The 12927-nt window shown below is 50.0% G+C and overlaps 1 protein-coding gene across 1 annotated transcript in view; it reads right to left on the bottom strand.

Moving 5' to 3' along the window:
* The window catches only part of ZNRF3 (zinc and ring finger 3), a 146083-nt gene that overhangs the window by 7679 nt on the left and 125477 nt on the right, over positions 1-12927 (bottom strand). The window contains exons 3-4 of the mRNA XM_061169424.1: positions 1370-1444; positions 823-954 (exon numbers count right to left, since the gene is read on the bottom strand). Of these exons, the coding sequence (XP_061025407.1) occupies positions 823-954; positions 1370-1444 (207 nt within the window). The remainder of the gene's footprint in view (positions 1-822; positions 955-1369; positions 1445-12927) is intronic.

The raw sequence follows: 12927 nt of genomic DNA, 5'->3' as shown, positions 1-12927 counted from the left end.
AAACTCCCTCTAGTTTTAGTTCTTACCTTTTCCTTATGGCACACTGCCTCCTAAAACCTTAAAGTTACCTCATCTGGGACGTGTTTAGCCAACAGGAATGGAGTTTTGCTAATTCAACGCTATGGGTATCCGGATATTTTGTGCAAAAGACCCATCCTCTATGTGAATATTCCAACATTCGTGAGGAGGAAATAAACCATCTGTGGGGCACCTGTCCCAGGTTCCTAGAATCTTCAGCCTGAGGTTGGGCAAAAGATGCCAGCAGTGTCCCTTTAATACACCTAAGAGAAGCCTAAAAAATGAAGCTATTCATTAACCACCTGGAAGTCGTGAGCCCCAATCCCTGTTGAAAGCTTACTTTTCCAGAATCAAATACAAGTTAGGGGGTTTCAGTAATGCATTTGCCCCATAGGAAGAAGGAAGCACAGGCCTTATCCTCTAGTCTAGGCCAGACAGAAGGAGGGAGATACAGGAAGCTGAGTGCGGGGTGTCCTTCCCTTCAGTGCTCCTCAGTTAGCCTTTCACAGGGAGATGGGACAGAAGAGAAAAAAGGACAGGAGGTTACCCAGAGGGGATGCCGGGTGGAAGAGACATTTGGTCACAAATCACCTATCTCTGGAAGGACTTTTCAAATCCCCTCTAGAGGAGCCGGGTGAAATTTCTCCCTGGCCTCCAGCCTTACGTCTGATCTAAACCTGCAGGAACCTGGGGCGCATCAGCATTGTAGACGGAAAGAAGGCAGGAGCAAAAGGCCAAAGCCCAAAGGGGATTAAGGCACAGGCGGCAGCAGGGAAGGTGGCGGCGTGGCCAGCGGAGGCTCACTCGAGGAGGGCGGTGCTGGATCCTTGCTCGAGCCACTTTCTGCTTGTTGACAATGTTCATCAGCTTGATGGCGTCTGCGCCCTTCACATAGACCACTGGCCTCTTGAGTGGGTCTTCTGACCCCTGGTTTAGCTAAGGAAGGAGAGGAGGTCCTGGTTAGAAGACGTAATTACTTCAAGAAGCAGGAGAGAGAAAGAAAGACTGGAGGAAAAGAACACGAAATACCCTTTTGGAAATCCTCAAACTCCTCAAGCATCATAGGCTTGGAGCTCCCAGAAGGACGAGGCTGAGGATGATGCCCCTTTTAGGATGGAGCGGGACCCCAGAAGGGTCTTTGAAAATGCCTCACCAACCCTCAACTTCTTGGCTCTTACCCCTCTTGATACACTTGCCTTGGAGTATGATGTGCAAACACGGATAACTAACGAGGGCAGACAAGCGCAAGGGCCCTGAGGATGAGGGTGACACGACCGTGAGAAGCCAGGCTAAGTAAAGGAGGTGCTTCTCTCAGGGACACTGCAGCACTGGCCTGGCCCGAGGAGCTTACCTGGTCGATAGCTTCTGGGTTTTCAGACACATCGAAGATGACTGCAGTGGCTCCCCGCTGCACGGCTCGCTTGGCCTGGCAGAGTGAAAAAGAGCAGGTTGGCACCCTGGTCCTTACCTTTCCGAAGCTGGCCTTGGAAATCAGACCTGTATTCGAATGCAGAATCTGACAGTCACCAATTTATGTGACTGGGTGAGTTACTAACTTTCCTAAGCCTCAACTTGCCCATCTGTTTAAAAAAAAGGGGGGTGGGGGTGGGCAATAGCACCTTGTACAGTTATCCTGGGAACCAAATGAGTTAGCAATGGTGAAAATAAATAGCTGGGTACTCAATTAACCTTTGTCTCCCTATCCAGCCTAAATCTTAAAATCAAACTACAAATCAACAACCTGCCCAGTCAGCATAAAGGTATTGGTTTCAGTATTTTCTGCTATGAACACAGGGCCGTTGGCAGCTAAAGCAAATGCCTTTGGTCCTTCTCTTGCGGTCCTGCTTCCTCCCCACATCATCCAGCACCGCAGTTAGAGGAACGTACTGAATATTTCCGAAGGAATCTCAAAACGGTCAATTTTAATAAGTGACATAAGCTAAAGACCTTTGGACATGCTGTCGGGGGAAAAGCTACGAGAAATAATTGTAAATGGGGATTTAGAGCAGTTGGCTGCCAAACCTGGCTGCACATCAAAAACCACTTGGGAAGTTTGTAAAGCAGATTTCCTGGCTCAAACCACAGAGACTGATTCAGCAGGGCTGGAGTAAGGCCCAGGAAACTGAGTTCTGAAGGTTTTCTGAGGGATTCTGATGATTCAACCACTTGGGGAACTACTGATCAGAGATGAGATTAGAACGTTTTAGGAACAAATGAGAAGGGGTGGGATTCTCTTTTGGAGGAAAGGATTCCTTTCCACCCCAGTGAACCTTCTAATTTCATGTCCAGCTAAGGGGACAACGGGTAGAAGCTGAGGAAGAACAAGACATAAGACATAATCCTTGCTTATAGGAACCTGAATCTCGTTAGGGAAGCGAGACACCTCTAACGGGTGGGGGGAGGGCTCAAAACAAAAACCAAACCCCCTATAAGATGGGCAAATGATGGCTAGTACTCAGAGGTCAAGAAAGTCTCTGTGAGCCAGAGTGCTTGAGAAAGAATAAAATCTGAATTCCTTCCGCACAGGAAAGCAACACTGAGCCTTAGACCAGAATGTGGCTAGAGCAATGGCTCCATCAGCCACCAGAGGGCGGTCTTACCTCACAGCTTCTACAACAAGACAGCTCCCTGTACTTGGTACTAAATAAGCAGGACGGTGGATTGTCAGGGATGCAGCAAAGTCCTCCGCAACTGAACAAGCTCAAACACCTGAGTGCTGTGCTGCAGAAGCTGTCCTTGTTCTGCTGGGGACCCTTTCCTGTTGAACTGAGATTCGATGTATTTAGTCTGCTCTGCCGCTTGCCCGTCCCACCCCGTTTCCCCGCCAGCACGCTGCATCAGGAGGGGCTCCTGGGCGCTGTCTCCATCTCTGCCAGACAAGCTGCCAGTGGTGGGCGAGTCAGAGTCTCTTTCAGCCCCAGCCTCAGTTTCCCCATCTGTAAAAGGAGGAGGGAGCCTGTGTCATGAGGACTAGGGTCCCTTCCAGTTCCCAGTCTTGGCCACTCAAGGAGGCAAGGGACTGTCCAGAGCGACGCAGAAAGAGCTGCAACAGCTGTCATTTGCCTCCAGCAAGAGAGGACATGATGGCCCAGTGAGAAAGTTCGGGGCCAGGTGGTGTCACTTTCCTCCATAAAGCTCTTTAGGGGCACAGACCCCTTTGCCTGAGGTCAACAGGCCCTCGGGGGCTCCAGAGTTAACTAACAGCAAGTGGGTGCCAGTCTCACGGGGTAGCCCAGCCGTGTTCACAAATTCAGGGACACAGAGGGCCCTGAGGGACAGCACCACAAACGAGGAAATAAACAGGACTTCTCGTTCCTTTATTTGGCTTTTGTTCCCTGCTTGAGCACATCAGACAGCACCTGAGGGGACTGTGCGTGCAGCTCCCTCTTGCTTGGGAGCTTCAATGGGGTGCATCTGGAGAGCCTGGAGGCCGCGGGACAAGAGGCTGCAGGCCCCGGGGCAGTGCAAGCCTCGGCTGCCGCCTGCTCCCGCCTCCAGCCCCCCTGGCTTCACGAGGAGGCAGAAGTCATGGGGATCTGGAGGCCAGGCATGACCCCCATGGGCCAGGCACGTTTTAAAAGACATTTTAAACAAAATCTAGGAGGGAGGACTCATCTCCAGGTTTCTCGAGTGAAAAGAGCAGGTCAAGAATAAGGTGCTTAATCCTGTTTATAGCTCAACTTTAGGCACAACCAGGTTAATGCACAGGGTCCAAAGTACTAATATTTTGAGAAAATGATAATTCTCACAGTTGGCTTACTTTAAAAGTTATGTTTAATGTAAGCTGCTGTTAAAGTAAGGTTGTATTTCCTGCACTCAGGACTGGACAGGAGGCAAGTCAGGATTACATCAGGAACTCGCCTGTCAGGAGCAAGGCTTGGGATTGAAAATAGGCCATGAAATGGCCATGAATATGGCCATTCCTCGCCATGAATGACACGTTGATCACACTATTCCCAAAACAAATGAAAACATAGAACACTACTTGGTCATACTTTCCCCCTTGCCCCACATTTTCAGTTTAAAAATTGATGAGGCATCCTTGAACATGTCTTCATATGTTAGATCTTTCACTGTTTTCTCCAGTCAAGCTTGGGCTGGAATATTATTTCAAAACCCTATCTTTATAAAGGCACACACCCAATGTCCAAATTTCTCAGAATAAGGCTGTTTCAACAAAAGGCTGAGAAAGATGCAGCCTGGTGCCTGTTGCTAGATGAAGGTCACTGGTCACTGGGCTTCAGTTGGAGAAGGCAGTTACCCTTGACCTGTGCACAGACCGGAATGGGAAGAAGAGCATGAGAAGGGTGTGAGCAGCAGAAAGCAGGTGGCATGTCCTGGCAAGGCCTCCCAGAAGCAGCTGAAGGCCTTGCCTACTGACCTCTGCTCGCCCTTCCCCTCACCCCACTCACACAGGTGTTCCCCACCCTTCATCACCGCTGCTGCTTCCATCAGGCCAGGACAGGTTGGCACCAGCCAGCAGGTGACCACAAGCCCTGCAGCAGAATGAGGAATAAAAGGTTGTCATGGGGGCTTCCCTGGTGGCGCAGCAGTTAAGAATCTGCCTGCCAATGCAGGGGACACGGGTTCGAGCCCTGGTCTGGGAAGATCCCACATGCCGCGGAGCAACCAGGCCCGTGAGCCACAACTACTGAGCCTGCACGTCTGGAGCCTGTGCTCCGCGACAAGAGAGGCCACGATAGTGAGAGGCCCGCGCACCGCGATGAAGAGTGGCCCCCGCTTGCCGCAACTAGAGAAAGCCCTCGCATAGAAACGAAGACCCAACACAGCCAAAAATAAATAAATAGAGATTAAAAAGTGAAATTCTAAAAAAAAAAAAAAAAAAAAGGTTCTCATGGTCTCTCATTTACCTTTCCAGGGCTGTGAGACCCGAGGCTAGACAGTTGTCACAGCCACTGAGACACGTAGCAAAAGCACAAACATCTGCAGACTTACATCTTGCAAAGTACAAAAGGTCAAGCTCTAGAAGACAGGATCTTACGTGGCTGGCACTTATCGCAATGCGAGACTCCTATGGTTATTCACTAAACGTTTATTCTAATTGAAAGCAAACCTGCCTGGACCGTACTCTTGGGTTACTGCTCCCTGAATGTGGATGTGGTTTTCCCCTAAGAAAGTGCTTCTATCAATACGTTTGAGTCTTGGGACTTCCCTGGCGGTCCAGTGGTTAAGACTCCACACTCTCAATGCAGGGGGCTTGTGAATTTCTGGACGCATGGGGGGCATTCTGATAAGAATAGTCCCATTACCACCTTGTGGGTGAGAAAACCTACAGCCTAGAGTCTGCTTGGGTTTCAATTAAATTCAGGAATTCCAATCAGGAATGGACCTGGTGCTCTCCCCGGTGCGTGCAGTTACACCCAGACTTGGTTCGGGGCTTGGTCCCACCCCATAGCTACTCCACAGAGCCCCTGGGAACAGATTCCATTTCCCCGTTTATCCGTTTCTTCGTCAAGCACTGGACGTGGCGTCCCCAGTGCCTAATCTTTATTGTAGGAAAACTTTCGATAGCATACAACCTTAATCGGAAATAACCCAAAAGATGGCCCCAAATCTCCTTTGTCCCAAACGCCTGACCAGAGGATAACCCAGGAAGCTGGACTGTTAGCACTGATATGGAGGCTTGTGTCTTCAACCTCTCACAGGAAGTTCTGACATATGGGGGCTTCAAGCAGACTTTTTTTTTTGCCTCTATTGAATATAATTTCCCATTCTGGTCTTTTTGTACTTATTGTAAGCTTCTAACAAGTCATTTAAATTTTTTTGTTAATATGTTTAAGGCTGTGATATATCCCTTCAGATACGCTACTCATATCTTTTTGATATTTGGGCTATTCCAGTTTTTTCTTTATTCTTGTAATTAATGCCACGTTGAATGAATCTTGGCTTACATTTCCAATTTTCTTAGGATGGAGGCCCAGGGCCAAAGAATATGAAGATTATTAAGAATCTTAATACAATCCACATAGGATTTTAATGCCCCTCCTTATAAACCCACTCAACTCTTAATTTATCTGCAGTAATGACAAGATAAGATGACACAGACAGTAAAAGACAAATCTGTCAACAGATTTAACTTCTGGATAAAGTGGCCCATTGGTGAGCTGGCTAGGAGGAGGCAGGCAGTCTCAGAGTAATTCTCTGCGTGATCCTTCACGTGCACAAAGATCTCCAGAGTGAACTATAATGAGTTGATCTTACCTAGCCTACTGATTCTTCAAGGTCAAGTTCATGTGCAAAGCCTGCCGCATAAGACCGGTAAGTGCTTCTCTTTAGTGAAAAGCAGCTCTTATCCCTCTCTTAGTTCTAATACCGGTCAAGATTCTCCTCTGCCACTTACCACTTTCTGGGATGCATTTTTCCCCGCAAGTGTGACCACCTTTTTAGTATTTTTGCTATTAATAAAAGTAATATGAGCTTGACATGAAAATTTTAAAATAATTGAGAAATTGAAAGCAAAAGATAATCTACCTATTACCTCCCTATATCCCAGCTTTATAATAGTGTGGTTTATATCTTTCCATTTTTTTTAAACTCATATATTAGCAGCAATAAAATGCTTATGTTTATATACACTCATATACCAAAATATACTTAAAAATAAATTGGATGTATATAATGTTCTCAACTCTGCCATTTTCCCCCTTAACTCAACCATTTACTCAACAATATTATATGCAGTGATGCAGAAAAATGTCCATTCTTCTTACCAGCTACATATATTCTTCCATTATATGGAGCTTAAGACTGTCCCTCTGACAGGCATTCAGGGGATTTCTTCATTTTCTCTATTATGAACAGTGCTGTATTTATCTTCTTGTACTAGCATTCTGGTGGAATCTATCCTTTAAATCGCTACAAGTGGCCCTGTGGAGTCGAATGGCACTAACATCTCACATGTAAATGTCTTGACTGGGTGCCAGGCTAACCTGCCCCAGGGTCTATGGAGCCAGGAGGTACATCTCTGACCCGTGTCTGTGCCCCGTAAAGCCTAACAGAGCAGACTGCCCTGGGCGCGGCCCATACTCCACAAATTAACATAGTAGGTGGCAGTAGAGTTTAATTCTATTTGAGGTGCCATTTATTACTTTATTTGTTCAACGGTAGTAATTAACCAGTTACTACGTGTGCCAGGCCTGGAGGATACACACAGTGAGCAGAATGGTGGCCGCGCGTCCTCACGGAGCGTCCATTCTGCCAGCAGTGCTGGCACAGGCCTCTCTGAAGAGGCTGGGGGAGTCATCAGGAAAGGTCCGAGCGTTTGGTCCTGAGGGCCAATGAGTAAGAAACTACCAACCAGGAGTCACTTATCCCACATCCCTGTAGTAGGTGTCAGGGGAGGAGAGACTGTCCCAGTCAGTGTCCTTTGAGAAATGCTGCGTGTGATAAGGCTCTTAGCTACCCGGCATCCCCAGGTTTTTTGACACAGGACCCTTTTTGCAGCAACTCCTGTCCACACCCTACCCTCCCTTCCATGGGAGAAATTTTGGGACCCAAGGCTCCGTGCACATGGCACGCTCACGTGACAGGAATCTCACCCCCTAACCACTCCCTGGCTCTAACTCACGTAAGAGGGTGAGGGATGGGCCACAGATCGACGTTTTGATCTGGAAAATGATTACTAAGGAATACACACACTGCAGTTTAAATGAGATGGTTCCTGGTATATTCAATTACAGTTGACCCTTGAACGACGTGGGGGTTAGGGTGCTAACCCTCTGCGCAGTTGAAGGAAAATCCATGTGTAACTCAGTCACCCTCCGTAATCTCGGTTCCTCTGTCTCCAAGGTCCTCCGTACCCGCAGTTCTGCATCCACAGATTCAACCAACTGGGATGTGTAGCACTGTAATATTTACTACCGAAAAGAAACCTGTGTATAAGTGGGCTGCATGGTTCAAACCTGTGTTGTTCAAGGGTCAACTGTATACAGTTCAATTTGACAACTACTTAAGAGGGCCAACTGTGTGCCAGGAGCCCCAAGAAAGATACAAGCCAGGACCTCCTAGAAGTGTCTGTCTCTACACACTTGCTGGTGTCCTGGGGGAAGAGATCTTGCTTAGCAAGGAGCAGGGTGAGGGCGCTGAGGTCTCTTCCTTTCTTACCCGAGAGAGTGTTCTCTTGCAGCTCTCCTCTGGCATACTGATACAGCAGTATGACCCAAGGTGGCAGAAACCATGATCATGGAGAATCCAAAATGGCACCAGAGTCCCAGGGCTTAGTTCCCACAACCTGGCATCAGCTTTCTGCTTCAGCAGGGTCCCCAAGCTCCTTCTGCCGCTGTTCCCGGGGCAGAGCTCACTGTTCTTGCTCAGGCTGACACAGGTGCATGGGCCTACCCTCCATGCAGTCCTCACATTCCTACAACCAGGGCTCCCTCCTTAGGGAGGTGCCCTGCTAGCGCCTCCCAGGGGGCCAAGCTAAACTACAACCCTTTGCCCTCACCCCTACACTCGACTGCTTACTAAGTTTTGCTGATTCCATCTTCCAAATCCATCCACTGTTTTTCCATCTCCACTGCTGCCACCCTGTACAGGACACCAGACTTCCCATGTGAGTCACAAAACACTCCCCCCTGGGGGTTCCTTAGTCCACCCCGCCTGCCCCTGGTAGGGTCTCCACGCAGCATAAGAGGGACTATTCTAGTCAATAAACCACAGATCTGACCTGCCCCACTCTCCCTGAACGACTCTGTGTCTGCTCTTAGAATAAGATGTGACTTTCCTGGCTTTTAGCAAACTCAATACTCCAGCCCCAGAGCCTGACTAGGAGGAGCCTCTATAGGTGAGCCTGCCCACCTGCTGGGGAAACACACTGCGTCTCCCCACAGCCCGCCTTACCTCCTCTAACTCTCACTGCCTTGGGTGTCACTCCCTCCGCACTGCCTGGCCTGCCGCCTGCCTCTGAGCCCCATGGGTGCAGCTCTTGTGACATCACACTGTAACTGTTTACTTAAAGTGCCTCCCTCACTAGAGGGCAGCCAAGGCCTCAGACTTCTTTCCTGCTCAATGCCCAGAATCCCACAAAGAGCCTGGCACAGGGTAAAAGACCAAGAAATGTCTGTTGCTTAACCTAAAAAGGATGAGCTTTTGCCCTTGGGGTTAGCATCAAACACCCTGGGCCTTGCTACTCCAAACACAGGCTGTAGCTCGCTCCAGGCCACCTGATCTCCTGTTTCTTTTGACTCTTGAATTGTGGAAGGTCCAATTCTCTACCATATCTTCTTGGAACTCAAGATTCTCCGCACTGCAGATGTTCAGGATTTGGTTTCTTATTAACCGCATGCATGTCTTCTGCTGTAGTGCTTGCTGATGGGTCTTTTATTGGTGGTTGGTTCTGATGTAGGAATTATTCTCCCTGGGCAACCTCGACCCCAGTCACTGAAAGTGGCTCTGCCTCGTGGTGGATCTTTATGGGGCCCCAGGCCTCTTGTGAACACATCTCCGATGTCAGAGCTCTCAGAAAACGAGCCTGTGCACTTGCAGAGTCTGCCCTTTCTACTCGAGGGAGGAATGCAAGCCTCCCTGAGAACTCTCACCAAAGGAAAGCTGACCAAACGATCAGCTTCGGGCATATCCACAGGGACAAACGGCAGGAGATGTGGATTTTCACAGTTTTCTCCCGATATCACTTAGGGGAACTTTGCTTTTCTTCAGCCTAAAAGACTGATGGAAAAAGATGGCCTGCACCACACAGGAGACAGTGTGTGGACACTGGCCTGCCCTCCCCACCTGCTGTGAAGATCCTGGGAACTGGCCGCAGATTCCAAACTCTAAACTCAGTGGTGGCCTCAGGTGGAGCAATGAGAGACTAAAAGCACAGGCTTGCGAGGCTCATCCACCTGAGGCCTGAGCTTCAAGCACGTCACTGCCAGGAACCCAGGGCCGGTAACAAGCCCTGCTTAGGCTGCCACTGCCACAGGGCCTGCTCCTGTGGCCAGGGAGGGGCAAGGGCCTGTCAACACGACAGAGACCCACCAGCCAGACCCAGAGACACCCCGCCTGACGGCCACCAGTCTCCCTTGGCTGCTCCCACCCCAGTGCAAACAAGCCAGAGCTCACCATGTCCCTTTATGCCCCTCCCTCTGGAGGCCACTAAGTGGATTTTAAAGCTGCCCTCCTCACTTTTTCCTTTCCTCCTCCCCCGTGTTCTTCACTGAGTAGTGACCACCCAGGCACCGGGCTCTTGAGCATTCTGGTCAGCTGCTGTGCCCTGAAGCATGAGTCACTGCACGACAGGGGACACTCTTGCCAGGCAAGGGGGCTTGCAAGGCCCGTCTCACCAAGAGCCCTGTTTTCCTACAGAAACCTTTCATTCCATAGGAAATGAGGTCACACACCAGCGCACATGGGTAACTGGTGAGAAAATCCTGGTGCCAAGAAGGGGGCGGGGCATCAGAAGAAGTGGCCAGAAAAAACCGACCCTAACACCTTAACTTGCACAAACCGTCAGGGGAATCACCTGCAGCTCTGGGGGAATCTGTAGGGGGTAGGCAGGAAGGGGGGCACATAGCTTAAAAAATAACCTGGTTTCTTTTACAGTATGTACAACAAACACGATCTTTGCAAACCAAACGTGCAGGGCATTTGGCTAGTTTACTGTCACGACTTGGAGCCCCTAACCCACTGCCTAAGGCAGACCAACACAAAACAGCCCCCGCGGAGTGGAGGTCCGGGTGCCGGGCAGCCAGGCGGGCTCACTTTCCGCGGCGGGAGGAGGCGGGTGGGGGGTGGAGGTGGGTGGCGCAGCCCGGCCCACTCCACCGGCTCCTGGCTCCGGGGCTTGGCTGCAGCCCGGCCTGACCTTCCAGGTTTCCCTGGCCGGAGATCAAAGCGCCAGAGCCACAAACACGGCTCAGAACTCCGAGGCCCCGCGGCCACCCCCGTCCCCGGTCCCTCCCCCTCGGCTTCCCCACACCCCCAGCCCCTCCCCCCACCCGGTGGGGCCACCTTCGGGGTGGGGGGTGGGGGCGGGGGCGGGCTCCCATCCGGCCTCCTCTGACCCTAGCTCGCCGGCCGGGCCCCTCCCACCCGGAGAAGGTACTCCTCGCCATAATTAAAGTCATTAAGCCTCCAAAGTCTGTCGGCTGCTGGTTCTGAGCTCCGGAATGAAGGTGATGCATTTTAAGTCCTAGTGAAGATTATGCTCATCTATTTAGGAGACATGTAGCAGCGAGAACTCAGCGGTTAAGTTAGTGGTTAAGGCTGCCTACGTTTAGCGTTATTTATTCTCAAAATATGTAGCAGCCCCACTTAATTTCTCCTAATTAAAGGAACCGGCAGAAGAGACTGGAGGCCGCGGCCGTGTCACGGCGCCATTACCAGGTTGGTGCCCTTCACAATCAGAAAATACTGGGTCTCAAACGGAAATGCGTTTCCCTAGATCTTAATCTTAAACATAGACATTTAGGCCAGTTCCAAGAAACACAATGATCCTCTTTGTTTTAACACCTGACAAGGAGCACCAAAACCCAGGAAGCTGTCCACACCCTCCGCTCCGTCGCCACTGCCGGGTCAGGGGGTGTTATGGAAAAACGTCGGCAGTTGGCTTGTTTTGTGAGATGTCTATGGCTGCAAGAGAAACTTCTGGAAGAACCTGTTAGCTGCTAGCTATCCCGGGTTGAGTTTCCAGAAGTCCCACTTCAGGCCAAATCTTACAAAGTCAGCAACTGGAAACTTCAAAAAGGACCACCCCCTTCTCTGCATATGGCAGCGAACACTTGTTTTATAAACAAGTGTTAATTAGGTGGCGGAATGGGGCTTAACAAGGAACAACAGTGCCTGCAAAGTCTGAAGACCCTACAGTCTCCCTTCCACCAGGAGAGTGGAGGCGGGGCTCTTGTTGAGGCTGAGCTGGGTGGACTTGCTTCTCAACTTTGGCCCACTGGGGAGGCAACTGGGCCCCGCCCACCCCTCGAGATGCCTATTTCATCTATGTGGAATGGAGCCCCACAGAAGTATTTTTCTCAAAGTTTCCCAGTTAGTTTTAAAATTCAGGTAGGGCTGAGTACCACTGAGCCCCAAACTGCACGAAGCCTCTGGGATGCCTGTCAGATGCACATTCCAGACCCTCTCCTGGTTCAGCTGGACTCGCGGAGGTCCAGAAGCTGCCTACCCAGCACCCCAGGCAAAACTTGTGATGAGGCAAAGGAACATGGAAGAGAATTCCTGAATCAGGTGGCAAACTGAAAAAACAAAACAAAACAAAAACCCAAGATATTTTGATTATATGACCTTCTTATTTTTATTAAGAGGAAAGGAATCTGGATGAAAGAATTTCTGCATGCCCGAAGCAGGCTTGCTCCTAACATTTCTGGGGCTTGGGACAAAGCTAAAAAACTATTAAATAAAATCTATGCTACTCTCTATCTTGACATATACACCGTCATAAAGACCTGAAAGGTCAGGTTCCAACCGAGATTTCTCTAACTCCTTGTCAGAATGTGTCAGTGTGGAGAAAGCTCACCCCTGGCCCACTGTGCATTTTGAGGGGGGCTTACACACATGCGAGTGGACACCCCAGCCTTGAGGCCAAGGTCTGTCCACCCTCCTTGGGAAGACGGGTGTGCTGCTAGGATAGTCTGCGCCCAGGAGGAGGGTCTTGGAGAAGAGGTCTGCAAGGTCCTGGAAGCCAGCACAGGGTCATCTTGGGGCAATGTGGGGATCCCGGAAATGATTTAGAAGGGGACTTCCTCTTGGACTCGTCACCAGGTGGCCAGAAGCTTTAGAAGCAGGGGCTCCCTTGCCTGGTCTTGGGACATTACTGCTCCAAAGCATCAGACTCCAAGTGGGAAAAGTAAGGAAAGTACTTATTATGTACGGGGCAAGGCAATGAGCGCTTTCAAATAGCACTAAATCTGCACAGCATCTGCAGGCAAGGTGGGGCTGATT

The sequence above is a fragment of the Eubalaena glacialis genome, chromosome 15 (genome assembly GCF_028564815.1).
Source record: "Eubalaena glacialis isolate mEubGla1 chromosome 15, mEubGla1.1.hap2.+ XY, whole genome shotgun sequence".
Classification (NCBI taxonomy): domain Eukaryota; kingdom Metazoa; phylum Chordata; class Mammalia; order Artiodactyla; family Balaenidae; genus Eubalaena; species Eubalaena glacialis.
The sequence above is the reverse complement of the archived record's forward strand: the minus strand, read 5'-3'. Positions and strand labels throughout refer to the sequence as shown.